General features: G+C 45.4%; 1 protein-coding gene across 1 annotated transcript in view; it reads right to left on the bottom strand.

Annotated features, from left to right (window-relative positions):
• Positions 1-26,963, bottom strand: part of LOC126470373 (uncharacterized) — a 502,532-nt gene that overhangs the window by 161,458 nt on the left and 314,111 nt on the right. Inside the window, exon 3 of the mRNA XM_050098194.1 lies at positions 18,538-18,942. Within this exon, the coding sequence (XP_049954151.1) occupies positions 18,538-18,942 (405 nt within the window). The remainder of the gene's footprint in view (positions 1-18,537; positions 18,943-26,963) is intronic.

Genomic DNA, 26,963 nt, shown 5'->3' with positions numbered 1-26,963 from the left:
TGTGTTCAAGGATTCTGCAGCAAACAGAAGTTAGGTCTATAGGTCTGTAGTTTTGAATGGCCATTCTTTCACCTTTCTTATATACTGAAGTCAACTGTACTTTTTTCCAGTCACTTGCGACTTTGTGTGGGGTGAGAGATTCACGATAAATGCAAGCTAGGTAAGAGGCCGATGCCATAGAGTACTCTCTGTAAAATCAAACTGGTATTCGATCTGGACCTGATAATTTATTTCCTTTCAAATTTCTCAGCTGATTCTCTATGCCAGGGATGCTTACTACTATATTGTCCATATGGGAGTCTGTCCGATAGCCAAAGATGATTCTCCTGTGTGAATTATTTCTTGAACATGTAATTTAAAATTTTGGCTTTTGTTTTGCTGTCTCCATCTGCCACATGACTGGTCAATATGGGACTGAACAGAAGCCGTAGACCCACTTAATGATTTTTACACATGACCAGAATTTTCTCGGACACTCTGCCAGATCTTTTGCTAAGGTGTGATGATGATAGTTGTTGTATGCTTCACGCATAGCTTTTTTCACAGATGGATGAATCTCTACTAACCTTCACTTGACACTGTTTGTGCATCCCCTCTTGAACCTAGAGTGCAACAGCATTAACACACTTATTTAAACATGTTAAGGAAGACTTCCAAGTTTCATTGGAGAGATTGTCAAAAACATTCTGTACATATCCGTCTACTACCAGCCGCACAAAACAATGTCAATGGATAATTTATTTTGTTTCATAGAAGCATAATGACAGTTCTGTATCAAATAATTTAGTGTAAGAAAAAGCCAAGTTGATGTATCAGCCTCGGTTCCATATAGCCTATAGCGGATGTGCTTGATAAGTGTGTTTTTGCTTACAGTTCTCCTCCCCAGATTCCTATTGTAACAGCAGCTGTTTTACAAGCAGAAGGGTATGGACATCTAACGGATCTTGTTGACACTATTACCAACTTTTATATAACAACTGAATTGCTGATATGTACTCAATTTGAGGTTTGCATCAGTATCTGTGCATGTACATTTGTGTTCAAAAGAATGATTCAAAAAGCAGCAACATACAACCTTTAGCTTTGAGTAGCACTGTCAACAACACAAGCTACGAACACATCTGCATCCTGCATTGCTAGAATTAATTCCCTCATGTGTCACATGCAAAATATCAAGCTGCTATGACATACTGATTCACATAGGATACCTGAAAAATATTGTGAACTTTTTTAGAAGTCTATAATCTAAGCCTTAATGTTTTGTGATCCTCTTTCCTCAAAAATCAATAACTAGTACAATATATGTTTAATGAGCAATGTTTTGCAACAGAAACAAGTCATTTAACTAAAAGTGTGTGCATCACAATACTTTAAACATTAATGCTTATCTTTATTTACACTTTATTTTTGTGACAGTGAACCCCTTGTCTACAACAAATTGTTATGAAACATGTAAATGCCAGAAATGTTTTAAAGAAAAATCTTTGTAACTATGGTGACAGGAATCTCAAAGTCTATGTATCATAAAAAGCAAATGACAGTTCACTAACTGGAAATGTGCACTTGATACATAATTACATAGTCTTAACACTAATCTTTAGCAGGGGTGGGCAAAGCAGTAATTAAGATACAGAATTTAGATTTTTCCAGGAATGAAATATGAAAGTTGAAATATCCACATAATAAGAAGTTTGTTACACAAAGATTTTTAGTTACCTCTGAACACTTCTTACTGCACCTTTGGACTTCCTCTCTTGACTATTGTGATGCACAAGCTGATATTTGATGTAAATGGGTTTTGTTCATGCTGGTGATAATGTGAGGGGCATTCAATAAGTGTTGCAACACTTTTTTGCTTAAAGCAGGTAGGTTTTATTCAGGATTCCAGTGTGCCATATTATCCCCCATTTTTTTTAGGTACAAAATCATGTAATGCTACACAATCTCTGTTCAATGCAATGGCCTTACGTCATCTCACTGGTATGGCCTTTATGTCCGCATGGTGCCACTCTACTAGGTGACATAAGAGCTGATATCTTGCTGCGTCAGTAACTTCCCCATCACTTACGCACTGCTTCCCATGAAGTACATCATTCATTGTGCCAAACAGAGCAAAGTCAGAAGGTGTGAGATCTGGGCTGGAGGGTGGATGAGGAAGAAGAGTAGAATGAAGTTTTGTGAGCTCCTCCGGGTGCGCAGACTTGTGTGAGGCCTTGCATTGTCATGGAGAAGGAGAAGTTCATTGGCATACACTGAATTCATTTATTCAATTTCCTGAGGTTAGCATAACACACTTCAGAGGTGATGGGGAAGGACAGATAAAAGAACAACCCCCTTCAAAATCCCAGAAAACCATCACCATGATTTTATTGGCTGATGGTGTGGCTTTGAAATTTTTCTTTTGAGGGGAGGTGGTGTGGCACTACTCCTTGAATTGCCATTCTGTTTCCAGTTTGAAGTGATTAACCCACATTTCATCACATGTAATGATGTTTGACAAAAATTTGTCAAGATCAGCCTCACAATGGCAAACAGTTCCATACAGATCGTCCTTCATTGCTTTTCATGGTCTTCTATTAGGTGGCAAGGAACCCAATGGGCATACACCTTCGAGTACCCCAACTGCTAGATGAGTTTGTAAACAGTACCAACAGATGTCCAGTTGAGCAGTGAGGTTTTTTGTGATCCACTGATCATCTCAAATGATAGCGTCTGCATGTTCCAACATTGCAAGAGTCACAGCTGTGTGGGGCTGGCCAGCACATGGGAGGCTGGACAGGTCTGGGCAACCTTGTTACAATGATGACAGATGCCTTGCCCAATGACTAACAGTGTGTTTAGCCATGGATAAGTCCCTGTAGACATTCTGCAAGCACCTATGAATATCTGCAATGATCTGTTTTTCCACCAAACAAAACTCTGACACCTCCGTTACATATGCCATTTAGAAAGCTATGTATAGTGCCATCACCCATCAGAACTTCATTAAACTATTGGGGCTGAAATGGGAATATTCCCACATTCCCACAATACCCCGCAACAAATTCCACAATTTTTTCAACCAAGATTGTCCAGGTGGGGGGGGGGGGGGTGGGGGGGGGGGGGGGGGAATAATGTGTTGCATTATTTGTAGGTCAACCTTTCTGCAATTTTTCTAAGTAAGTTGTGGTTGGAATCCAGTATGCTGGCTTGGCAGCTAGTGACCTTCTGATGGTGGCATTAGTTTTCTAGCACCTGCTGGAAATAAAATTTTGAAAAGTTTTGGCAGGGAACTGAATGTTGTAGAGGAGTGCTTTTATCAGGAGCAGGTACTGACCAATGGAAGTGCCTACATTTCTGTTCCTTGGGTTGACGCACTGATTGCTAAATGATAAATACAATTTCATGGAGCTGCTTGGAGTTCACAAAGTTGAGGAGTTCATAGGCAGCCCTCATGGGTGTAAGAGGCAAGAAATAATCCTTCAGGGCTGGAGATGATATTTTAAGAGTTGCGTTAATCAAGTCAGAAGTAAGTGATCCTTCATTATTCATAAACTTACTTTTTTCAGTATGGAAAGTTTCTGTTCATGAACATAGAATTCTAATTTTCCAGTTATCTAAATGAGTGATACAGTCTAGTCATCACATATTTGCTCACAGATAGATGCTCCACAACAGATTGTTGAGGCAGTAGGCAGCTGGAGATGGTGTTCAATGAATGAAATAGATTTTGTGAGAGTCAACTGTAGCCAATGAAGTACATTTGTGTCTGTGGTATGATATTTTTATGTGACCCTTCACCTATTGATTTATCCCGTTTTTTATTCATAGAGATTATCAACAGATGTTGCTAGGAAACTAGTTGGAGATGGTATATCAAAGATCACTGTTGTAAATTTTCGAGTTCAGGGCATTAATTATTAGTTTTGGGAACAGTGACAGCTTAGCCTTGTGTCAAGTCAAAATGTGCTGGCAGCTCTTATTTGGATCCCCCATACCACTCGCAACTCTTCTGTGGGTACACGTGTCACAAGCACCAAGCTGCAAGCCCATGCAGTACTATATCCTTCCTTGTGCTGAAAACTTTCTAGCTGGATATATCCTTTCTCAGACTAGATCTATAGAATAGATTCCGTTTTGACAACTTAGCTTGTTCATGCAACATCGATTATGGCTTTTCCCACACTATTTGTTCATTTTACACAACTTACTTCAGTTGCTCCATATTTTGTTCCAATGATGTATTCCAACCACAGGCTACACAGCAGAGTACTATTCTCTTGCATTGGAAGTTTTCCCAGAAGTTTGACGTCACCTTGTCACACCATCTTCGCTGGCTCAGTCCATTTTCTCAATGATGACCTTGCCTGATACATGTTTTCCCTTCAAATCCGCATCTCCCAGACGGTTTTGCTGTTTCTTCCATGGGGAAGAAGAGTTCTGTACCTTTAGATGTCGTATTCACCACAGTCAGTCTACATAGTGAGATGGCTCTGCCATTTTCTGCTAAGGAAGAGGAATGTGGTGCATGGCTGGTACCTTATGATCCTTCCATGTTTTTGTCATGGATCTCACTTTTGCATCTACCATGGCTCCTTCCTCACTGGAACGTACGTTTCTTCAGTTTTCCTAGTTATGGAGTCAACAGTTGCTCCATTAGACCCAGGATACTGCTTGCTTGACACAGCACTGATCTGTGCCAACACTCCTACGTGCTATCGATGAGACAGCACAGCTTCTGAATCACACACAGCACTTCTTGTACAACTCAGACAACTCAGAGCTTCTTTCATAGCACCTCACCCATCCTGGTGCTGCCGACGTAAGCAACCGCCACCAAAACTACCCTGTTGCATACCTACCTAGGAAACATGTTTTCAAACGGCTGTAGCACGGAAACGGTAAATCTCCGTTGGTGGATTCCAACTCAAAATATTGTCTAGCATCCTTTGTTGAACAATGGTCTTACAGAGGCTAATATTGTACACAGTGGTTGATTTATTGAGGGGTGTTATGGGATTAAATGGCGAGATCACCAGTCCCTCGATTTTAAAGCTACATGCGTAAGATACAGGTGGACACCTGTAAGATACAGGTGGACCTAAAAGTGGGCGGATCCAGTTAGAGGGGTCAAACTATAAAACGAGGAAGCTAAAAACACACACAGTAGAAGGAACAAAAGGGTAGCACAAATCTAAAAACTAAAATAGCAAAGGCATAAAATAGCGGTCTTTTCAAGGAGAAGTGGTCATGGGTGCCAGACCCAAAAAACACAAGACAGGCCCCAACCACAGCCACCTGGCTCTGCTCCAGAAGTGAAGTAAAGCCTTACAACTAAAAATAAAAACCACTTTCATGTAGGAAACTGAGAACCAGTTTAACTGTCCGTGGATCATCTGCTAATATTAAAGACATGAAATCTAGAAGGCTATACTTTGTACAAAAGACCAAAAGAGGGGGATGTTCCATCCACATTTGGGAAACCACCTGTCTGGCTCCACAGCCACACTGTGAGGGTGGCTCGCTATGCAAGAGAAAACCACGAGTGAGTCTAGTATGGCCAATATGTAGACTGCACAAAACAGTAGACTACTACTGAGAGGCGCAGAAGGAAGAGCGCCAAACCAAAGTATTCCCCCCAATTGTGTGGAGTTTATTACCGAGCGCAGTTGTGCAACAGGTGCCATACCACTTTTGGGAAAAGGGATCTGCTGTGGACATACATATCTACACCTCGAATCATGAACGGGAATGGGGCAAATACCTGCCTTTCTAGCCAAACGGTCAGCCAGTTCATTCATTGGGATGCCCACATGACTCAGGACCCGGAGAAAGACAACTGAGCAGGCAGCACAGCCAAGGGTGGAGATAAGGTCATGGATAGCAAGAGTCATGGATGACAAGAGTTTCTTTAGCCTGCAGGCTTCTCATTGAGTCAGTACATACTAAAACACCGTGGAGGGAGGCCTGGGTGACAAAATGGGGGGCCCTGTTAATGGCTAGCAGCTCTGCTGTGAACACACTACATGATCCTGGCAGTAAATGGTGCCAGGAGACGTAAAAGAGTATCCCACCTTATCTATCGTTTTTAGATCCATCAGCATAGAAGATGTTTGCATCCTGGAACTCTTCAAGGATGCAATGTACAAGATACTGGATATCATAGACGCGAGAGAGACCTTAGTAGAAGAGTAACACAGTCTGTGTCCCAAGAAGTGTGCACGAGGAGGTCTAGTGCATTCAGCTTCCGCATGTAGGTAGTCTTCAGGTGGCGAATTTGGGGCACCCACATCAGCTTTTTATCAAAAAGAAGGCCCAAGAAACGAGTCTGTGCTGCAACAGCTACGCACTGGTTACCTAAATAGATTTCTGGATCGTGGTGTACTGTGGGTCGACAGAAAAAAATGCATAATCTGCGTTTTGGAGGGGGAAAACTGGAAGCCATGGGAAAGGGCCCACACACAGGGCCGTTGGATGGCGGCTTGTTGCAGTCGTCAGCAGATGCTACCAAGTGGGAACTGTACCACACTCATAAATCGTCGAAATACAACATCGGGGTAACCAGAGGCTACAAGCCCATTGATGGCGACAAGGAAGAGTGTGACACATAACACAGATCCCTGTGGGATACCGTTCTCTTGGATCTGAGGGGAGCTGAAAGAATGCTAACTCTAACCAAAGAGAGCCGGTGGGGTAAGAACTCGCGGATTAAAGTCGGAAGGGGGCTGCGAAAGCCCCAGTCATGGAGGGTAACTAAAATGTGACGGCATCAAGCCATGTTGTATGCCTTATGTAGGTCAAAGAAGACCGCGACAAGGTGTCAGCATTGAGAAGACGCCTGTCTGATAGCTGTTTAGAATCCGAGTAAATGGTCGGTTGTAGATCGTCCTTCCCAGAAGCCACACTGATACATGGACAAAAGGCATCGAGATTCGAGTACCCAACATAATTGGAAACTAGTCATCCTCTCGAGTAGTTTACGAAGTTCATTGGTCAGGCTAATCAGTTGCTAGCTTTCAAGAGACGTTGGATTCTTCCCAGGAGGAGGAAATTATTGTTTAACGTCCTGTCGACAACGAGGTCATTTGAGATGGAGCACAAGCTCAGATGAGGGAAGGATGGGGAAGGAAATCGGCCGTACCCTTTCAAAGGAACCATCCAGGCATTTGCCTGAAACGATTTAGGGAAATCACAGAAAACCTAAATTAAGATGGCTGTACACGGGATTGAACCGTCGTCCTCACGAATGCGAGTCCAGTGTGCTAACCACTGCGCCACCCCACTCGGTGATTCTTCCCATGCTTAAGTACGGCAATAACTACTCGTTCTCGCCAGTGAGAGGGGAAGATACCTGTGAGCCATATGTGGTTGAAGGCCCTGAGTAGATGTAGTAGATGTTGCCTCTGGCTAACGCCCAAGTGTTGGATCATCTGGTAGAATCCTGGCCTGAGGTCATGTCATGTAAAGAGGTAAGAGCCTGCAAGAATTCCCATTCATTATAGGCTTCTGATTTTGGGGGCTGAAACAGAAGGGGGTTTCTTCAACTCATATTTTATGCCAAAGGAAGTTAACAGGATAAGAAGAGGGCGTCAATGCTGATGCAGTGTGTGCTGTGAGGTGTTTTGCAAGGAACAAGTGATCAGTACACAGGGCATCCTGTAGGATAACACCCCTGACAATTGATTGTCACTGGTCGTCCAGACGGCTACAGGCCTTGGACCAAACCTGAGATGAAGAAGCGTATGTCCCAGTATTCCTTTTTACTCTGCTTAATAAGGTAGCGAGCCATAGCATGGAGACACTTAAAAACGATAAGGTTGGTCTGTGAAGGGTGTTGATTAAATCGTTGCACCGCACATCAGCGACTGCTACGTCCTTGGCCCGCCACAGTACCGGTCGACGCCGCTAGCGATCTGTGGATACAGGCATAGCATTGCCAGCAGCAGAAGAATAGTGTCAGAGATGTCTTGCGTAACTGCATCAATGCAATCTGTGTGTGTGTGTGTGTGTGTGTGTGTGTGTGTGTGTGTGTGAGAGAGAGAGAGAGAGAGAGAGAGAGAGAGAGAGAGAGAGAGAGAGAGAGAGAGAGAGAGAGAGAGAGAGAGAGAGTGTGTGAGAGTTGTTGAAGTGCACAGCGAATGTATATAAAGGCTAATTGGCTCTCTGTAATTGCCCAGCTTGATGGCCTGTCTGCCTGGCGGTGGCACGGGAACGAGAAAATCACTGGAAATTGGTCACTGTCACAAAGATCATCATGCAGTGACCAAAGTAATTAATCCACACTTGCATGGGAGTGGGTTGGGTTGAGATGATTTTATTTGGGGAGGAGACCAAACTGCGAGGTCATCAAACTCATCGGATAAGGGAAGGATGGGGCAGGAAGTCGGCCGTGCCCTTTTAAAGGAACCATCCCTGCATTTGCCTGAAGCGATTTAGGGAAATTACGGAAAACCTAAATCAGGATGGCTGGACGTGGGATTGAACCAGCATCCTCTCGAATGCGAGTCCAGTGTGCTAAACACTGAGCCACCTCGCTCGGTGCAGGGGAGAAAATCGTGAGATCAACAGCAGAAAAGTTGCCACGAGTGGCACTGAAGTGGGTTGGAGAACTGTCACTGAGGAGATACAAATCAAGGTCTGTAATAAGTTGGTTAATTAAAAGACCCCTGTCTGTCGTAGTGGCACTCCCCCACAGGGGGTGGTGTGCCTTGAAAGTCCCTGTATTAAGGGAGGCAGTTCAACATACGGAAGTGGCCTGCTGGGAGAGGGGTAGACATTGTAAATAGTGAATGCTGGGGTCGTTCGCACCTGTACCACTACTACTTCCAGGGTGCTATGAAGGGGGATCCAGTCACTCACGCCTCCAGATGCTGTCTCAGGACGGGAACATTCCGACAAAATGCCCGATAACCACGAAATATTGGAGAGTGGTCTTCACGGAAATGCGTTTTTCTAAGTGCAAGACAGAATGCAGAGTAAGAGGAAACAATCTGTTGTATTTCCGATGACTGTCGGTAATATCCATTACAATTCCACTGGATTATCGTGTGGCAAGAGTCCAGGCTAGAAACAAAGAATCCTAGGGGGGGGTCATGTCCCTGCATCACTGGTCATTACCAACGAGGATAGGGTGACATCCATAAAAACTGGGTCTGATTCGGAGTGAGGGGAAAAAGCCGCCAGGGATACCAGGGAAGCCTCATCCTTGGACTTGCGCTGCTTCTTCTTCTCGTTCAGAGGGAGGTAGGAGGTGTTATCAGTAAGGGAACGGCCGGCAGCAATGTCCAGATTGGGAAAAGAGCATGCAGATTTTGGGCCTTTGGAGTGTGGGTCCCTCATCCGAACTGAGGTTGGAGGCTTCGTATTTTGAGAACGCTGGAAAGGAGTGTTCTAACAGGGAGCTTCGTCTCTAGAGGGAGCCAGAGAAGAGGATTTCTTCTTTGGTTGAGGAGGAGGAGGGGGAAGAAGAGGAGGAAGAGTTCCTAGAGGGCAAGGGGTGAGAGCTGCTGGAGAAGGGGAGGGGAGGGAAGGGGGCAGGATGGGGGTTAGGAGGAGGGGAGAGGAGAGGAAGACATAACTGAGGCAAAGATAAATCAGAGATTCACAGGATGAAGTTCGTCAATCTTCTTCTGGACCTCAAAGTAGCTGAGACACTCAAGGATCTTTATTTCCTGGATTTTTCCCTTTGTATGCACTGGACACCAAAGCAGTTTACACAGTAAGTGGTGGGGTGCAAGGGCTCCCCACAGTCACCACAGATGGGAGTGGCATCACATTGCGAGAACATGTGGCCGAACTAGAGGCAACAGGAGCAATGTTGGTTGGTTGGTTACAGGGTTTGATGGAGGCTAAACATCGAGGTCATCAGTCCCCTGTTCCAAACAGGCATACTTGTAAAAGGCCTATACAGTAAAAGCGTAACCTCTGCACCCAGAGGGAGGGAACACCAAAGGGTACAGAGCTAAAATGAACACCGCAATAACACAAAATAGAGGACACTTAAAAGGAGCAGAGCAAATAGTTGACTAGAGTAAAACAGACTACAGTGGTTGATGGATCAGGTAAAAGGTCAACCACTCAACTACAAACGAAGAACCTCCAGTTGGAAAGCGTTGATAGAGGTACCAACACAGCTTGTTATCATAAAAGACACTATTTTGGTATCCATGTCACAATTAAAAGTCGCTGGAGTGGGTGTAGCCTGAGAAATCATGCGAGAGCGCCCTCACTAGAGTGAGTGATAAAACCCAGCTGCACTGATAAAACGTAAAACTTAGTCAGCTATAGAGGCATCGTCACCTAGAATTAATGTAAGTGCAGCTGGTAAATTAAAAGACTGCCGCAAGGGGGCATTCCAGCTTCTTCAAGAAGGCTAGTCAGCAGATGGACCACTGTCAGCCCTGCTTCACAGCGACACTTGGGTGGGTTCTTACAGCGAAGGAGATAGCTGTGGGTCAACCGCGTACGTCCAATTCGGAGACGGCAGAAAACAACTGAGTCCCTACGCGTGGTCCTCAAGGATGAGTTCCATACGGCCGTGGACGACTTTACCATATGGAGCTTATTTGGCGTGTTCAATACAGACCATTCAGAGCTCCAGACATCGCGGACCTTGCGATGTAGGGCTGACCAGAGGTCCCTTTCCACGAGACCAAGCTCCAGGGGTGGCGAAGTGGTGGCCTGCTTGGCCAACCGATCGACACGTTCGTTTCCTGGAATGCCGATGTGGCCTGGGGTCCACACAAACGTCTCTGAACGACCACACTCGGCGAGAGCAAAAACAGCATCTTGAATACCTCTCACCAAAGGGTGCAGAGAAAAACACTGGTAGAGTGCTTGCAATCCACTCAGGGAGTCACTGCATATGACAAATGACTCCCCAGAGCAGGAGGGAATGTGAGCGAGTGCACGATAAAGAGCAACCAGCTCCGCAGTGAAAACACTGCTCCCACAAGGCAGGGAATGCTGCTCAATGTAGTCGCCGTGGATGAAAGCAACCCAGTGCGTCCATCGACCACAGAACCATCGGTGTAGACTACATCTGCATCGCGAAAAGAGGCAAGAAGAGCCAGGAATTGTTGACGCAGATTGGCAGGGGAACGGAGGACTTCGGAGTCGCATGACAAATCCAAGCAAAGCTGCAAGCGAGAGAGGGACCAAGGAGGGGTAAAAGAAGAGGGTCGGAAGGATGGAGGAAGGGGAAAGGACTCTAGTGACGAGAGAAGGGAATGAACGCGGACCACGATCGGGAGACCCGACCTAGGCCGCCGTCGTGGGGAAGGGAGTGCAGAAGATGGAAAAAGGAGCCTGCGGTTTGGGTGGTCGGGCGAGGCATGGACGCGGACGATGTATGACGCAAGCAACTGTTGTCGGCGGAATCGTAGGGGAGGGATTCCAGCTTCTTCAAGAAGGCTGGTCAGCAGACTAGTGCGGAAGGCACCTGTCGCCAGTCTGACGCCACAATGGAGAATCGGGTGGAGGATCTGAAACGTTGAGGGTGCTGCTGAGTCGTACACCACGCTCCCGTAGTGGAGACAGGATTGGACTAAGGCCTTATAGAGCTGTAGGAGGGTTGCTCGTGCAGCCTCCCACACGGTGTGGCTGAGGCAGCGAAAGATGTTGAGGTGCCGCCAGCACCGTTGTTTAAGCTCGCGAAGATGAGGTGTCCAAGTGAGCTGAGCATCAAACAGCACGCCAAGAAAGCGATGCGTCTCCTCAATACGAAGGAGTTCATTGGCAAGGTGGAGCTCTGGATGGAGGTGGACCGTTCGACAGCAATGTTGGTAGGGGGAATTAAAGGTTTGACGTCGCATCTGTATACCATTACCTTGACCTTATTCAGTAGGGTATCCCCCTCAAAGGGTAGGATGAAAGCGCCAGCGTCTACATTAATGTCCTCACGGCTTCTCTTGGCATGCTGGATCAAATAAACACACCATTGTTTCAAATTGGCCCTATGTTAATTATCGGACTGAAGGAGAAGGTCCCTATGAAAAATTACACCCTGTGACATATTGAGATACTTGTAAGGGGTGATATTCACTGGCATGTCTCCTAAGCATTTGGGGGCATGAAATGAGGCCAACAGGCTGGCAGAGGTTGTCTTGATAAGGAGGCAGCCAGATTTCATCTTGCTTAAGGACTCAACTTCACCGAGCTTGTCCTCAATGTGTTCGACAAAAAAAAAAGTCGACCCATCAGTCCTGGTACAGATCAGGAACAACAGAAAGGGTTGCGCCACAAACCAGCGAGCCTGGCTCTCCACCCAGTGGGTAGCCAAGGGGGAAAGAGCGGGAAGGCAGAAACAGGAACTGAAGTATTCCTAGGAAGATACGTGACCGCGGAAGAGCGGCCAGAGTTTAACATCTTTCATGTGTCGAACTTCTGCCCTGGTACCACCCACTCCAATCAGGGGCTCACCTCGTGGGTGCCACCCAGCCACAGCAACAGCTGCCTGCAGTGACGGTCATTACTGGGAGTTCTGATGCCCCAAAAACGTAAGCAACCAGTCCAAGGCTTTCAAGAGGCATTCACAGTGCAAGTATCAGCAGTGCAATAAGACAGTCAGTCAGATGGTACATAACAGCTCCACCACACAGACTGGTTACCAAGAGGGTGGCCTAGCAAGGAGGTGATAGGACGAGAGAAGACAGGGGTAAAGGTAGAGGGAGGGGAGGGGGAGGAGAAGAGAGAAACCCACACCAAGGATGTTAGGGAGGGAGTTCTTCCCCATCTGCCTCACACTACAGATTTCAAATTTAGAGATGGAGCTCAAACCCCTAAGAAAGACCAGAAAGGAAAAGAAGACAAACCAAAACCTGAAGATTAAATGAAGTCAGAAGGATAGCCCACCTGACATAAATGAGAACTCCAAGAGAGGCAAAGGAAGGGCGAAAGGAAAGGAATAATAACTGGGAGGGAGATGGAACGGGGAAGGTAATTCAGCCCAGAAAGGAAGAAAGGCTGCAATAGCTCAGGGGCCTGTGCACGGCACGGATGAACCCAAGAAAGAGCTGTGGACACCCTGGGGGGATTACACACAGTAGAACAAATATATGTTTTGAAATAACAGTGTTATCACACCAAGCAGAGCATACACAGGCAATGTTTAATGCCCATGGCATTGTAAACTGCACCAGTGCAACTACCTGAACAAATTCTCCCACATCTTAAGAGTTCACCAAGATTATCTGAATAAATAATCCACGAAAAGCAACGTTGAGTTTCAAAAGTCTATATTAGAGCAAAGTGAGTACGCATTCCCAAGCTCTAGCTCACTGTGGCTGCTCAGACCCCTGGATAGTCCCTCTTTACCTGCCTCACCAAAACTTGCCAATCACATACTGCTCATCCAAGCCTCCGTTCGTTCGCTAAGTTATATATAAGACCTACTGCTCGTAATGTCCCACTTGGACTCAGGGCTGTGTCCATCAAGCCAGTGGTGTACAACTCTCGATGGGTGCTGACTGCAGGGAGGGCCGTTGGTGAGAGTATATGGCATCAAAAAGCTTTCCTCAGAAAATTAGGAAGTGGTTCTGTATTCATTAAACAGTGTATCCTGCCCAATGCTGAATATTAGTGATTTAACTTTTACTGTGATATACAATATGAGCCTGCACATGGTTCAGTTTTCACCAGGGCTTAACACTGCAGATGGATGAAGAATTACGCTTTAATTTGGTAAAGTTATGGGCCACTTTATATGTCGTGTATGTAGAGGCCTGCCAGACAACAAAGGTGATAGTGGAGCATTCATCTTGACTTTTCAGGAGGATTTGCTCCCTGAAAAAGTCAAAATCATGGCTCACCGCTGTGATACAAAGCACAATTTCGCACTCCTGATGCGGTGCTTTAAATGCCAAAACTTCAGGTGTATGCATTCCCACTGTATGAAAAACCCCATTTGTCGAGACTTTGGTTAGCTGTTTCATGTAAACTCATCATGTGAAGAACCACTATTCGTCAACTGCAGAGACAATGACTTTGCCCAGTACCGAAAATGTGCTACCCTAACTATAGAACATAACATCTATCAATTAAGGAAACAGATCGTTGTCTCTTACGGTTCCTGTATCAAAATCTTTGCAGACTGTGACTGCCTACACCGAGCTGGAGAAGAAACATCCTCCTCTGGCACCTACCGGTAACAGAACTCACTCTCTCTCTCTCTCTCTCTCTCTCTCTCTCTCTCTCTCCCTCCCTCCCTCCCCCTCCCCCCCCCCCCTACAGGCCAGTGACCCTACATTAGCTAGTGACGGTCGACTAGTTGCTTGGATGTTACTGTCACCAGCTACTAACTAGAACAGCTAATGTACTCCTGTTTTTGCGACCTGTCTTGTTCTACAAGAATTCCTTTCACTGATTACCACTGTGCAACCCTTTGAGGTTATCGTGCATTCTGTTACAACCATACTTACAGGAGAGTAGCTTAAAGGGCACGATGGGCCACACAGATGATGTGAGTGAGTAGATTTCCCTCCAGCAATCACAGCTTGAAACATTTATTTACCCCGTAGCAGGAGTCCTTATACAGCTTCTCAGTGTCTCATGGCTTCGTTACAATGGTCGGTATATCTGGAGCAGGGGGTTAATGGACGAGTGATGCTGCACTACAGCATGTGACAACTTGGAAATCTGAGTCGGTCAGAAACCGTGTCTGGATGACCGAAGCAGTTAAGGCAACTGCTCATGAGACATAGTAAATCCTGGTTCGAATCCCAGTCCATCACAAATTCACAAATTCCGGCATTACATTATCACAATATCCTGTGAGAGTGGAAGTCACGAATTCACACCCATCGTTTCCATTTCTTTCCCCATTATCCAGTTCATGTAAACCCAGATAGGACAAACAGCGCAAATGAAAAATCTGTATTGTGAACTTCGTTTATGCCTTATGCTCCAGTAAAGTATAAAATGTGATATATATAAAGATGAAATACTCTGAGGTGACGAAATTCATTGGATAACAGTATGCACATATACAAATGGCGGTAGTATCGCGTACACAAGGTATAAAAGGGCAGTGAATGAGGTGTCTTTTGTGCTTAGATGAGTCATGTGAAAACGTGTCCAACGTGATTACGGCCGAGGACGGGAATAACAGACTTTGAACGCGGAATGGTAGTTGGAGGTGAACGCATGAGACATTCCATTTGAGAAATCGTTACGGAATTCAATATTGTGACGTCTACAGCGTCAAGGGTGTACCGCGAATACCAAATTTCAGCCATTACCTCTCACCGTGGATAACGCAGTGAGCGACGGCCTTCAATTAACGACGGAAAGCAGCGGCATTTGAGAAGAGTTTGTCAGTATTAAGAGGCAGGCAACACTGCGTGAAATAAACACAGAAATCAATATAATACGTACGACGAACGTATCAATTAGGACAGTGCAGCGAAATCTGGCGTTAATGGGCTATGGCAGCAGACGATTGACGCGCGTGCCTTTGCTAACAACATGACATAGCCAGCAGCGACTCTCCTGGGCTCGTGACCATATCAGATGGATCTTTGACGAGTGGAAAACCGTGGCCTGGTCAGATGAGTCCGATTTCAGTTAGTAAGAGCTGATGGTAAGGTTCGAGTAAGGTGCAGACCCCACGAAGCCAAGGACCCAAGTGCCAACGAGGCACTGAGCAAGCTGGTGGTGGCTCCATAATGGTGTGGTCAGTGCTTATATGGAATAGACTGGGTCCTTCGGCCCAAGTGAATCGATCACTGACTGGAAATAGTTACGTTCGGCTACTTTGAGAGCATCTGCAGCGATTTATGGACTTCATGTTCCGAAAAAACCATGGAATTTTTATGGATGACAATGCACCATGTCACTGGGTCACAAGATCGGAAGCACGTAGATTATGCCAGCCCCTTGTTAGGGGTTATATGGTTGTTGGTGATAGACACCTTGTTTAATTTCCCACATGTTGCTCGGTCGTCCTCCATGACGTCACATGCTGTAATTCAGCCCTTGGCTGCCATTTTCACTGTCGAAGGTGCGCCACATACCTTGGTCTCAGACAAGAGTCACCCGTTCGTATCTGAGGTTTCTGAAGCGTTCTTCCACCAAAATGGAATTCAGCACTGTGCGGTCCCAGACGCTATCAAACGCACAGGTCGAGAAGTTGGTCATAACATTCAAACAACAACTACAGAAAATAGCATTGACATTACCTAGAAAGTTTCTTGGCGTCTTACTGACAAGGAAACCTCCCCATCGCACCCTCCTCAGATTTACTTATAAGTTGGCACAGTGGATAGGCCTTGAAAAACTGAACACAGATCAATCGAGAAAACAGGAAGAAGTTTTGTGGAACTATGAAAAAAGAAGCAAAATATACAAACTGAGTAGTCCATGCGCAACATATACAACATCAAGGATAATGCGAGCCTAGGAGCGCCGTCGTACCGTGGCTAGCGTGAGCTGCTGCGGAACGAGGGATCCTTGGTTCAAATCCACCCTCGAGCGAAAAGTTTACTATCTTTATTTCAGCAAACTTATGATCCGTCCGTTCCGTTCGTTCGTTGACGTCTCTGTTCACTGTAATAAGTTTAGTGTCTGTGTTTTGCGACTGCACCGCAAAACCGTGCCATTAGTAGACGACAGGACGTGCCTCTCCAATGGGAACCGAAAACATTTGATCGCAAGGTCATAGGAATTCCTCCACTGGAAAACACGTCTGATATATTCCATACGACACTGGTGACGGCATGTGCGTCACATGACAGGAATATGTTGTCGACCCACCTAACTTGTACACTTGGCGAATGGGTAAAAAGTTCTTCTACCTTGCCCGATTTAGGTTTTCTTGTGGATGTGATAATCACTCCCAAAAAAGTGATGAAAACATAAGAGTTTGTCACATAAACTGCAACAAATGAATGCAACAGTTTCACAGTCGCACAGTTCTCCCTGTGCTCTGTCAAAACATATGTTTTTAACGATTTCAAATTTTTCCGTGTGTAGACCGTCAAATCCTGCATATGTCCAAGCAAATCTGAACATGTCCTGGAATTTTAGAGATCGAAGTTGATTATGTGTGAGTGCCTGAACTTCGATAATTGTGTGAAAAGAAAAAAATTAAACTTTTCACTCGAGGGAAGACTTGAACCAAGGACCTCTCATTCCGTAGCTGCTCTATTTTAGCTGCTCACGGTAACCACGGGACCACGGCGCTCCTGAGCTCGTATTGTCCTTGATGTTGCCTATGTTGCGCGTGGACTACTCAGTTTGTATATTTTGCTTATTTTTTCATAGTTCCACACAACTTTTTCCTGTTTTCTCGATTGATCTGTGTTCAGTTTTTCAAGGCCTATCCACTGTGCCAACTTATAACTAAATCTGAGGGGGGTGCGATGGTGAGGTTCCCTTGTGAGCAACTCCACTGGCGCATTCTGGCTGAGGTGCTGCACAACCGTAAACCAAGGGTTTTCTTCGGCCTATTGTGCTCAGTGGAAAGTGCTCCTGGCCAATGGACCATGTCACAGTATCAGCAAGGTTCCACTGCCTAGACATGAACATATAACTGCAGCAGGTCAGCAAAGCCTGCAAAGGCCAAACAAAGCAGCTATGCCTGCATTAAACTAAGCAGTCGGGGCGCCACAAATCAGGCCCACAGGAGACCTTAGCAAGAAGGGGGGGGGGGGGGGGGGGGAGGACCAACCAACCCTCTGTCCCAGAACTGAATGGCACCCACAGATGTTCCCACCACCTGAGCGATGCTCACTGTATAATTTGATCTGTCGTACAGAGATGCCGAGCAACCAGGAGACTTGTTTGCCAGGGAGAGGGAGGAGGAGATCTGATGGAGGTGGAGTAACTCCCCCCCCCCCTCCCCTATACACTGCATCTAGCAGAAAGTGTCCCCCGGTCCTTGTCTGTCTCTGACTACCGGTCTCTGGTGGAGCGTCAGCCTGTAACTGGATTCCTTTTTGCTCAGCTTACGCTCACTTGTATTCGTGTTGTAAATTCTTTGGGCTGTCTCGCTCTTGCAGTCTGTGTTTGTCGTTGACCGTGCATTCGGCTCATTGCGCGCCAGTTCGGTTGACACTTAATGTTTATCGCAGAAGTCGTGTGATGTGGTACGTCGTGATCATCCTAAGTGTTTTCATGGATGCCATCATCTCACTACGGGAGATATAACACTTCCTTCGCTATTTAATGTACATAACTCTAAATGACTCCCAAAAACTATTTTAAAGAAACAAAATCCAGTATCTGTATTTTAAATATTTGCTACTGCTCACGCATGACTTTTAATTTACAAACATTCTTGCTAGCTCTGCAAAATATAATACCCACTGATGAAGATTTGGTATTAATCATTCAGTTATTTTTTTCTGTTCGCCGATTTATTTCTTTCAGTTACAGTGACATTACGTCCATCTGTGTAGTTGCACAAATTCCTTATATTACACCTTGTTTGGTATATTTCAGTACTTTTTATTTTTCATAGTGTTTTTACCTTCTTATTAGCAGTAATTACAGAACTCGACAAAACAACTGTGTAGTCGACCTGGTCTGCAGTGTTTGCAGTACTGATATATGATCATTTACCTGTTTCTGGGTAACTGGCACGAGAATCGGGTCTGTGATTTTCACTAGTTCGTCGAAGGATACCACTGTCTTGAAAGACTGGACTAGCTGTAGTTCTCAGTATTGAGTTCCTCTGTCCCTGTGATGAATCAGCATATTCTCTTATTGGGGTGACTTCTCTCCGCACTGTGCCTTGGGGCTCGCCACTATTAGCATTCACTATCTTCTCGTGGTTGTGTTGAGGATGTGGATTACCACCAGCACCATGTGGAAATCTTGGAAAATCTCCTGAAGCATATGGGTGGATGGATGGACTGAAGTTCTCTTCTGTAGCAGACTGTCTCACAGGAACATTTGACATAGGATTATGCCACTGCGATGGTCCATATGTACGAACACTACCATCATTCACTCGGTATACTGCACCTGCAACAAATTAATTTATCTTAAGTTCTCATACAACACCAATTTCAACACAGTAAAAAAGAATGGTTATTCACTATGATCACTTCAAATACTATCATTCACCGCGGCGAGTGGCCGCGAGGTTTGAGATGCCTTGTCACGGATTGCGCGGCCCCTCCTGCGCGAGGTTTGAATCCTCCCTCGGGCGCGCGCGCGTGGACTACTCAGTTTGTATATTTTGCTTATTTTTTCATAGTTCCACACAACTTTTTCCTGTTTTCTCGATTGATCTGTGTTCAGTTTTTCAAGGCGCGTGTGTGTGTGTGTGTGTGTGTGTGTGTGTGTGTGTGTGTGTGTGTGTGTGTGTTCTTAGCGTAAGTTAGTTTAACTAGTGTAAGTCTAAGTACCTATGACCTCAGCAGTGTCATCCCTTAGGAATTCAAACACATTTGAACATTTTTTACTGTCTTCCACGAAATCAATGTCCTGCTAAACCAAAGATTAATCAAAACATTATGTAACTAACTGAAATCATAAAATCCTTTGACGACAGATTGCGATTAAACAGGGCTCATTCATTGAGAAATGATTAACCACATTTGTTAAACAGGATAAAATAATGTGGTTTTACGGTTTTCAAAAATGGAAGATAAGTTATGAAAACGCACCCACAGTCATCTTGTAAATCGTGGTCTGGAGAGATACGTGCCTTGTAAGTGGGTGAAGGATGAAAAGGACTTACCATGGTTTAATAACGAAATTCGGCGGATGCTGAGGAAGCAGAGGCTGTTGCACTCTAGGTTCGAAAGGGAACGCATAAATGACGACAAGCGAAAGTTATCTGAGATTCGTGCGTCTGTGAAAAGCTCTATGCGCAAAGCTATACAACACCTACCACCGTCACACCTTAGCTAAACATCTGACAGAGAACCTGAGAAAATTCTGGTTGTACGTAAAATCGCTAAGCGGGTCTAAGGCTTCCCTTTGGCCCCTTGTTGGCCAGTCTCGTGTAGCAGAAGTTTTAAATTTCACGTTAAAAAAGTCAGACAGGAGCATCGTACAAGCACACCCCCATTTGACCATCGGACAAACTCCCTTATGGACGACATAGAAATAAGCGTACCTAGCGTAGAGTAGCAACTGAAAGATTTGGAAAGAAATAAATCACCAAGTCCGGATGGAACCCCAGTTCGATTTTACAAAGAGTACTCTACGGCATTTTCACCTTAACTAGCCCGCATTCGTCGTGAATCTCTCGCCCAGCACCAAGTCCCAACAAACTGGAAAAGAGCGCAGGCAACTCCAGTATATAAGAAAGGTAAAAGAACGTACCCGAAAAATTACAGACCAATATCCCTAACTTCTGTTTGCTGCAGAATCCTTGAACACGTTCTCAGTTCGAATATATTAAAATTTCTTGAGGCTAAGAAGCTTATGTCCACGAATCAACATGGTTTTAGAAATCATCTCTCTAGTGAAACTCAGGTTGCCCTTTTCTCACATGACGTACTGACAATTATGCATGAAGGGCAACAGGCAGATTCCGTGTTTCTAGATTGACAGCATTTGACACGGTGCCCCATTGCAGGCTGTTAACGGAGGTATTAACGCTTGCAACAAACACCACTGACATAATTTGCCCTACTTTTGGTTTGTTAATGTAAACAGGCACTGTTCCATTTAAAAAAAGTGTATGTTTGCACAAAAACTACACTTTCTAAGTATTATTAGAATCTGTTTATTGGCTACAAATGGTTCAAATGGTTCTGAGCACTATGGGACTTAACATCTGAGGTCATCAGTCCCCTAGAACTACTGAAACCTAACTAACCTAAGGACATCACACACATCCACGCCCGAGGCAGGATTCGAACCTGCGACCGTAGCAGTCGCACCGTTCCGGCCTGAAGCGCCTGGAACCGCTCGGCCACCACGGCCGGCTTCCATCAGGACCTGGTGATTTATTTATTTTTTTTCAAATCTTTTAGTTGCTCCTCTACGCCAGGTATGCTTATTTCTTTGTCGTCCATATGCGAATCTGTCCGATGGTCAAATGACGATATCTTTTATGGTTCTACTGCAAGAACGATTTCTAGAAAGTGAAATGTAAAACTTCGGCTTTCATTTTGATGTGGACTGAATGGAAGCCTTACACTAGCTTAACGATTTTACGTCCGACCAGAATTTTCTCAGGTTCTCTGCCCGATCTTATGCTAGGGTATGACGGTGGTAGTAGTTGTATGCTTCACGAATAGATCTTTTCACAGACGCACGAATCTCAACTTGCCTTCCCTTGTCGTCGTTTGTGCGTCCCCTTTTGAATCTAGAGTGCAACAGCCTCTGCTTCCTTAGCATCTTACGAATTTCGTTATTAAACCATGGTGGGTCTTTTCCATTCTTCATCCACTTACTGGGCAAGTAGCTCTCCAGACCATGACTTACAATTTGCTTAAACTTTGCCCATAATTCCTCTACATCCATCTTACTGGCACTAAGTGATGCCAATTCACTTTTTAAATAAGATGTTAATTACGGCTTATCTGCTCTATCTAGCAGAAACTCTCTCCTAGCCTTCATGACTGATTTATTAACTTTTGTAATCATAGCTGCGATAATGACATCATGATCGCTAATCCCCGTCTCTATACTTACATTGTCGATAAGGTTCGTTGGTTGGTTTAAAAAGGGGGGGGGGGGGGCGGGATGGGACCAAACTGTGAGGTCATCGGTCCCTTGTTCCCGGTAAAATAATTACACAAGGGTAAGAAGAAAAGAAAGGAGACGTACAATACAATAACTGGTGAAAGGAAGAACGAGAAGAACGACAGAAGGGTAACCAACACTGCTATGGACAAAGCAGGAGAAGAAAACCACAGAGAGAAGCAAGAAACACGAAGAAGGGGTAAAAACAAGATAGCAGATGACCGTGGCTGGTCGACCATGAGAATAAAAAGGAAAAGCCAGCCACTGTGCAACACATTAAAACATCCACCCTAAAAGCATTAGAATGGAGAACACGAAAAGACGTAGGACATGCGCTAAAACTTATATAGAATGATAAAACCCACGGTCACGTATAAAAAGTAAACTTAAATTAGCCTATGAGGCGTTGTCAGCTAAAATTAATGGCAACGAGTCCGGTAACTGAACAATCCGTAGCAGGGCAGCCAAAGAAGGACAGCTCACCAAGATACGGGCCACTGTCAGCGGGCGCCGCACCTACAATGAGGTGAATCATCCAAGCGCAGGAGGTAGCCGTGTGTCACCCAAGCGTGGCCAATGCGGAGCCAGCAGAGAATCACAGAGTACCTGCAAGAGGCCCTCATGAAGTACTGCCACACATTTGTAGTCTCCTTAATGACACGTAGTGGTTTGTGTGTGCTGAGGTTACGCCATTTCGACTCCCAAAGCCGCAAAACCATGCGGCGTATGTACTGAACGCAGGTCAATTGCAGAGAAGCTGATCTCCATAAAAAGTTTCCGCGTAGCCTGTTTGGCCTGTCTGTCGGCAAGTTCATTGCCTCTGATTCGGACGTGACCTGGCTCCAGACAAACACCACTGAACGACCGGACTTTTCCACCGCACAGATGGACTCCTGGATGGTTGCTACCAAAGGATGACGAGGGTAGCACTGGTTGATAGCTTGTAGGCTGCTCAAGGAGTCTGTACACAGAAGAAACGACTCCCCAGGGCTTGAACGACACAAGATATAGCCACCAGCTCGGCAGTGAAAACACTGCAGCCATCAGACAAGGAATGTTGTTCAGTACGTCCACCATGGACATACGCGAAGCCGACGTGACCATCAGCCATCGAGCGGTCGGTGTAAACCACTTTGTGGCCTCGGTACTTGTCAAGAATCAAGAGGAAGTGGCAGCGGAGAGCCACAGGGTTAACTGAGTCCTTAGGGCCATGTGTAAGGTCCAGGCGAATCTGCGGCCTAGGTGTACACCAAGGAGGTGTACGTGAATGGAATTCAAGTATAGGTAGTAAAGGCAACGACTCCAGTTCAGAAAGAAGGGATCGGACAAGAACTGCAATTGGAAGCCCTGACCTGGGCCGCCTATGCAGGAGATGAACCGCCGTGGGTGGGAAAAGGAGACGGTGATTCGGATGCGCAGAAGAACTACGAACGTGTTCAATGTAACAGGCGAGCAGTTGTGCAAGCCTAACCTGCAATGAAGGGACTCCGGCTTCCGCAAAGACAATGGTCACCGGACTCGTCCTGAAAGCTCCTGTCGCTATGCGAACGCCCCAGTGGTGCACGGGGTCGAGTAGACGCAACGCTGAGGGCGCTGCCGAACCATAAACCAGACTCCCATGGTCAAGGCAGGATTGAACAAGGGCTCCGTAGAGCTGCAGCAGCGTAGAGCGATCTGCACCTCAATTGGTGTTGCTCGGGCAGCGGAGGGCATTGAGTTGCTGCCAGCCTTTCCGCTTAAGCTGACGAAGGTGAGGAAGCCAAGTCAATCGGGCGTCGAAATCCAGTCCTAACAATCGATACGTCTCCACTACAATGAGTGGATCGTCATTAAGTAAAGTTCTGGTTCCGGATGAACGGTACGGCGCCGACAGAAAGATTCTGCTGACACCAACATACACTGCGTGTAAGGACCACGAACGTAAGGTTCGAGAAATTAGGGTCCTTTGGGAGGCATACAGACAGTCGACGTTCCTTTGATCTATTTGCAAGTGGAACAGCGGGAAATGGTAAGTACAGGGTATCCTCTGCCACGCACCTTACGGTGGCTTGCAGAGTATCTATGTAGATCTAGATCTTCTTGTAATTTCGTCATATAATTTTTCAGATGCTTAAATTTCAAATCCACTGTAAGAAAAAGCAATAAGCTCTCATTTTGAAGTTAAAAACTTCTCAGCACTGGAAGGTAATTTAAATGCTTTTTTCCTTCATATAAAAGTAGTTAAGTTTAGCTTGAGCGCTTGCAACATTGTAGCTGTAACTATTTGCATCCAGGTTGTTGCATGCCCTTCACATATCTGGAAGTCATGCTGGCACAATAAAGTTTGTATTGAGTTTCGCTTTGTATACACGTTCTCTTTTGTACGTGTTGCGGCAGAAACTATAACCTATTTTAAACTGCTTATCATTTTTTAACATGGCTAACTGAAGAGTTGATGTTGGTGCCAGAGTGTAGTGCAGTTCAAAGCATTACCATTCAGCACGAGTCATGGGCGAAACCAACATTTTGCGTTCACAGTTCAAACGTATTTCGAGTATGGTGGTAGTACCATATGAACGCTGCGTTTGTTTCGGCAATATGTTGACGTTTGTCGTAAACGTCAAGTCCCGTTTCAGAAGTCGAAGAAAAGATGGATTCAGCAGTTCAGAATAACAGTATCTGCAGTGAATTAGTTACCACCAGATACACCAACGGTTTGCCTCTTTGACGACAATGGAACAGTAACAGCTGTTTTCAGCTAAGTCCAGCGCGATCAGTTTGTTGGCATTCACAAGTCCTCAATGTCTCGATCAGACCTCTGCGACGGATGTTGCATCTGCATATCAATTTCCATCCCTGCAAGCTCCAAGTGGTGCAACAATTACTGCCCAGAGATCGGCAAGCACGTCACATGTTCCGTTCACAGCTTCTGGAGATGACCAACGCTTAACCGGATTTTCTCAACAACTGCATGATGACTGACGTGCTCCATTTCCACTTATCGGGCAATGTGAGCAGATAAAACTGGACGCTGACCAATCCTCATCAAACGCACCGAAGGACCAGTTGAGAGTCAGAAACTTTCTGTGTAGTGTGGCGTGTCTGCACAGGGTCCATACTTTTTAAGAGTGACTCAAATTGCACTGCCACAGTAGCATCAGATCGATATTTTATTATGTAATGCAGGAAAAGCGTTTTAAAGATAGCCATATGCAGTCGTCGTAACAGGATGGCGCATCCGCTCACTGAGGCAGAATGTCAAGGACAGTCTTACGTGGAATGATTCCTCAGAGTCCTGTTCCCCACTTTGGTGACAATTGGAACCCTGTTCGCCCGATTCATCAATTTGTGACTTTCCTGTGAAGTTTTCTGAACTCCAACGTGTATGCCAACAGGTATCTAGGACTTGAAAAACAATATTCACACCGAAATCGAGGCCGAAACATGGAACATTCTTCGCAAGGTGGTTGTGAGTGTGAGTGCTCGTGACGCAGATTGCATCACTAACAGTGATCCACCCCTCAAGCACATTAGTTGGTGATTGACGGTGCTCTCCGCCACACACCGTTGGGTGGCTTGCGGAGTATAAATGTAGATGTAAATGTAGATGTAGAACCGCAAGGTCATCGGTCTCTCGATCGAGGGGTAGTTCATCTGGAATTATAATCTGATAATCGAAGTACGTAGGAGCGTTAAAGTCGAGTGAAGGGAGTACTGATGCCACGGCTGAAAAATAATTTACGGAGATATATATGGGTCGGGTCGGTACGTATGACAGAGAAGACGAGGGGTCTGCCAGGTCTCACTCATAGCGAGAGAAACCCAACCACACAACAGACTCCCCTCAACCCGATGAAGGGCAAAGAAAGTTAGAAAGCAAAGAATGCCTTCCAGTTCGCAGATTCCGAACAGTAAAAACGAGCATACTAAAAAAATTTAGGAAATCTGTTGGACTGCCAATAAAAAACGAGATGAGAGAAATACACCGATGTGACAAAAGTCGTGTGGTACTTCTTAATATCGTGTCGGCCCTTCTTTTGCACGAACTTACCTCTCAATTATGTCAAATAAATGTTCGAGGGGGTTCATTTCGGGTGATCTGAATGGCCAAAACATTCGTTCGAACTATCCAGAGAGTTCTTCAAACCAATCGTGAACATTTGTGGCCTAGTGACATGGCACATTTTCATCCATGAAAATTTCGTTGCTGTTTGGGAACATGACGACCATAAATGGCTGAAAATAGTCTCCAAGTAGCCGAAGATCCAGATGATCCAGTTCATTCTATACAAACACAGTTCACACCATTATGGAGGCTTCACCAAGTTGACGGCTCAGGTCCATTGCTTCGAGGGGTCTACGCCACACTGTAGACCCACCATCAGCTCTTACCAACTGAAATCGGGACTCGTCTGACGAAGACACGGTTTTTCAGTGACGTATGGTCAAACCGATATGGTCACGACCCCAGGAGAGGCGCTGCAGGCTATATTGCGGTGTTAGGAAAGGCACTTGCATCGGTCGTCTGCTGCCATAGCTCATTAACGCCGAACTTCGCCACACTGTCGAAGCAGATACGTTCGTCGTACGTCTCACATTGATATCTACGGTTACTTCACGCAGTGTTGCTTGTCTGTTAGTACTCACATCATTATGCAAACGCTAGTGCTCTTGGTTGTCAAGTGAAGGCCGTCGGCCACTTCGTTGACTGATTTATCGTGTAACCGAAGTTTAACAAATTTTTTAAGCACTCGTGTGGATGACCTCACACTTTTCGTTATTTAGGGTCAACTGCCAATTTTCGCACCACTCAGATATCTTTCCTAAATCGCTTTGCAATTTGTTTTGATCTTCTGATGACTTTATTAGTCGATAAACGAGAGCGTCATCTGCAAACAACCTAAGACGGTTGCTCAGATTGTCTCCCAAATCGTTTATATAAATTTGGAACAGCAAAGGGCCTATAGCAATACCTTGGGGAACGCCAGAAATCACTTCTGTTTTACTCGACGACCTTCAGTCAATCACCACGAACTGTGGCCTCTCTGACAGGAAATCACAAATCCAGTCACATAACAGAGACGATATTCAGTAAACACGCAATTTCACTACAAGTCGCTGGTGTGATACCAGTGCCAAAAGCATTCCGGAAATCCAGAAATACGGAATCGATCTGAAATCCCCTGTCAACAGCACTCAACACTTTATGCGAATAAAGAGATAGTTATGTTTCACAAGAACATTTTTTCTAAATCCTTCTTGACTGTGTGTCAATACGCCGTTTTCTTCAAGGTAATTCATAATGTTCGAACACAATATACATTCCACAATCCTGCTTCATATCGACGTTAATGATATGG

This window comes from Schistocerca serialis, chromosome 3 (genome assembly GCF_023864345.2).
Source record: "Schistocerca serialis cubense isolate TAMUIC-IGC-003099 chromosome 3, iqSchSeri2.2, whole genome shotgun sequence".
Lineage (NCBI taxonomy): Eukaryota > Metazoa > Arthropoda > Insecta > Orthoptera > Acrididae > Schistocerca > Schistocerca serialis.
Note: the sequence above shows the minus strand (reverse complement) of the source record. Positions and strands in the feature narration are given on the sequence as shown.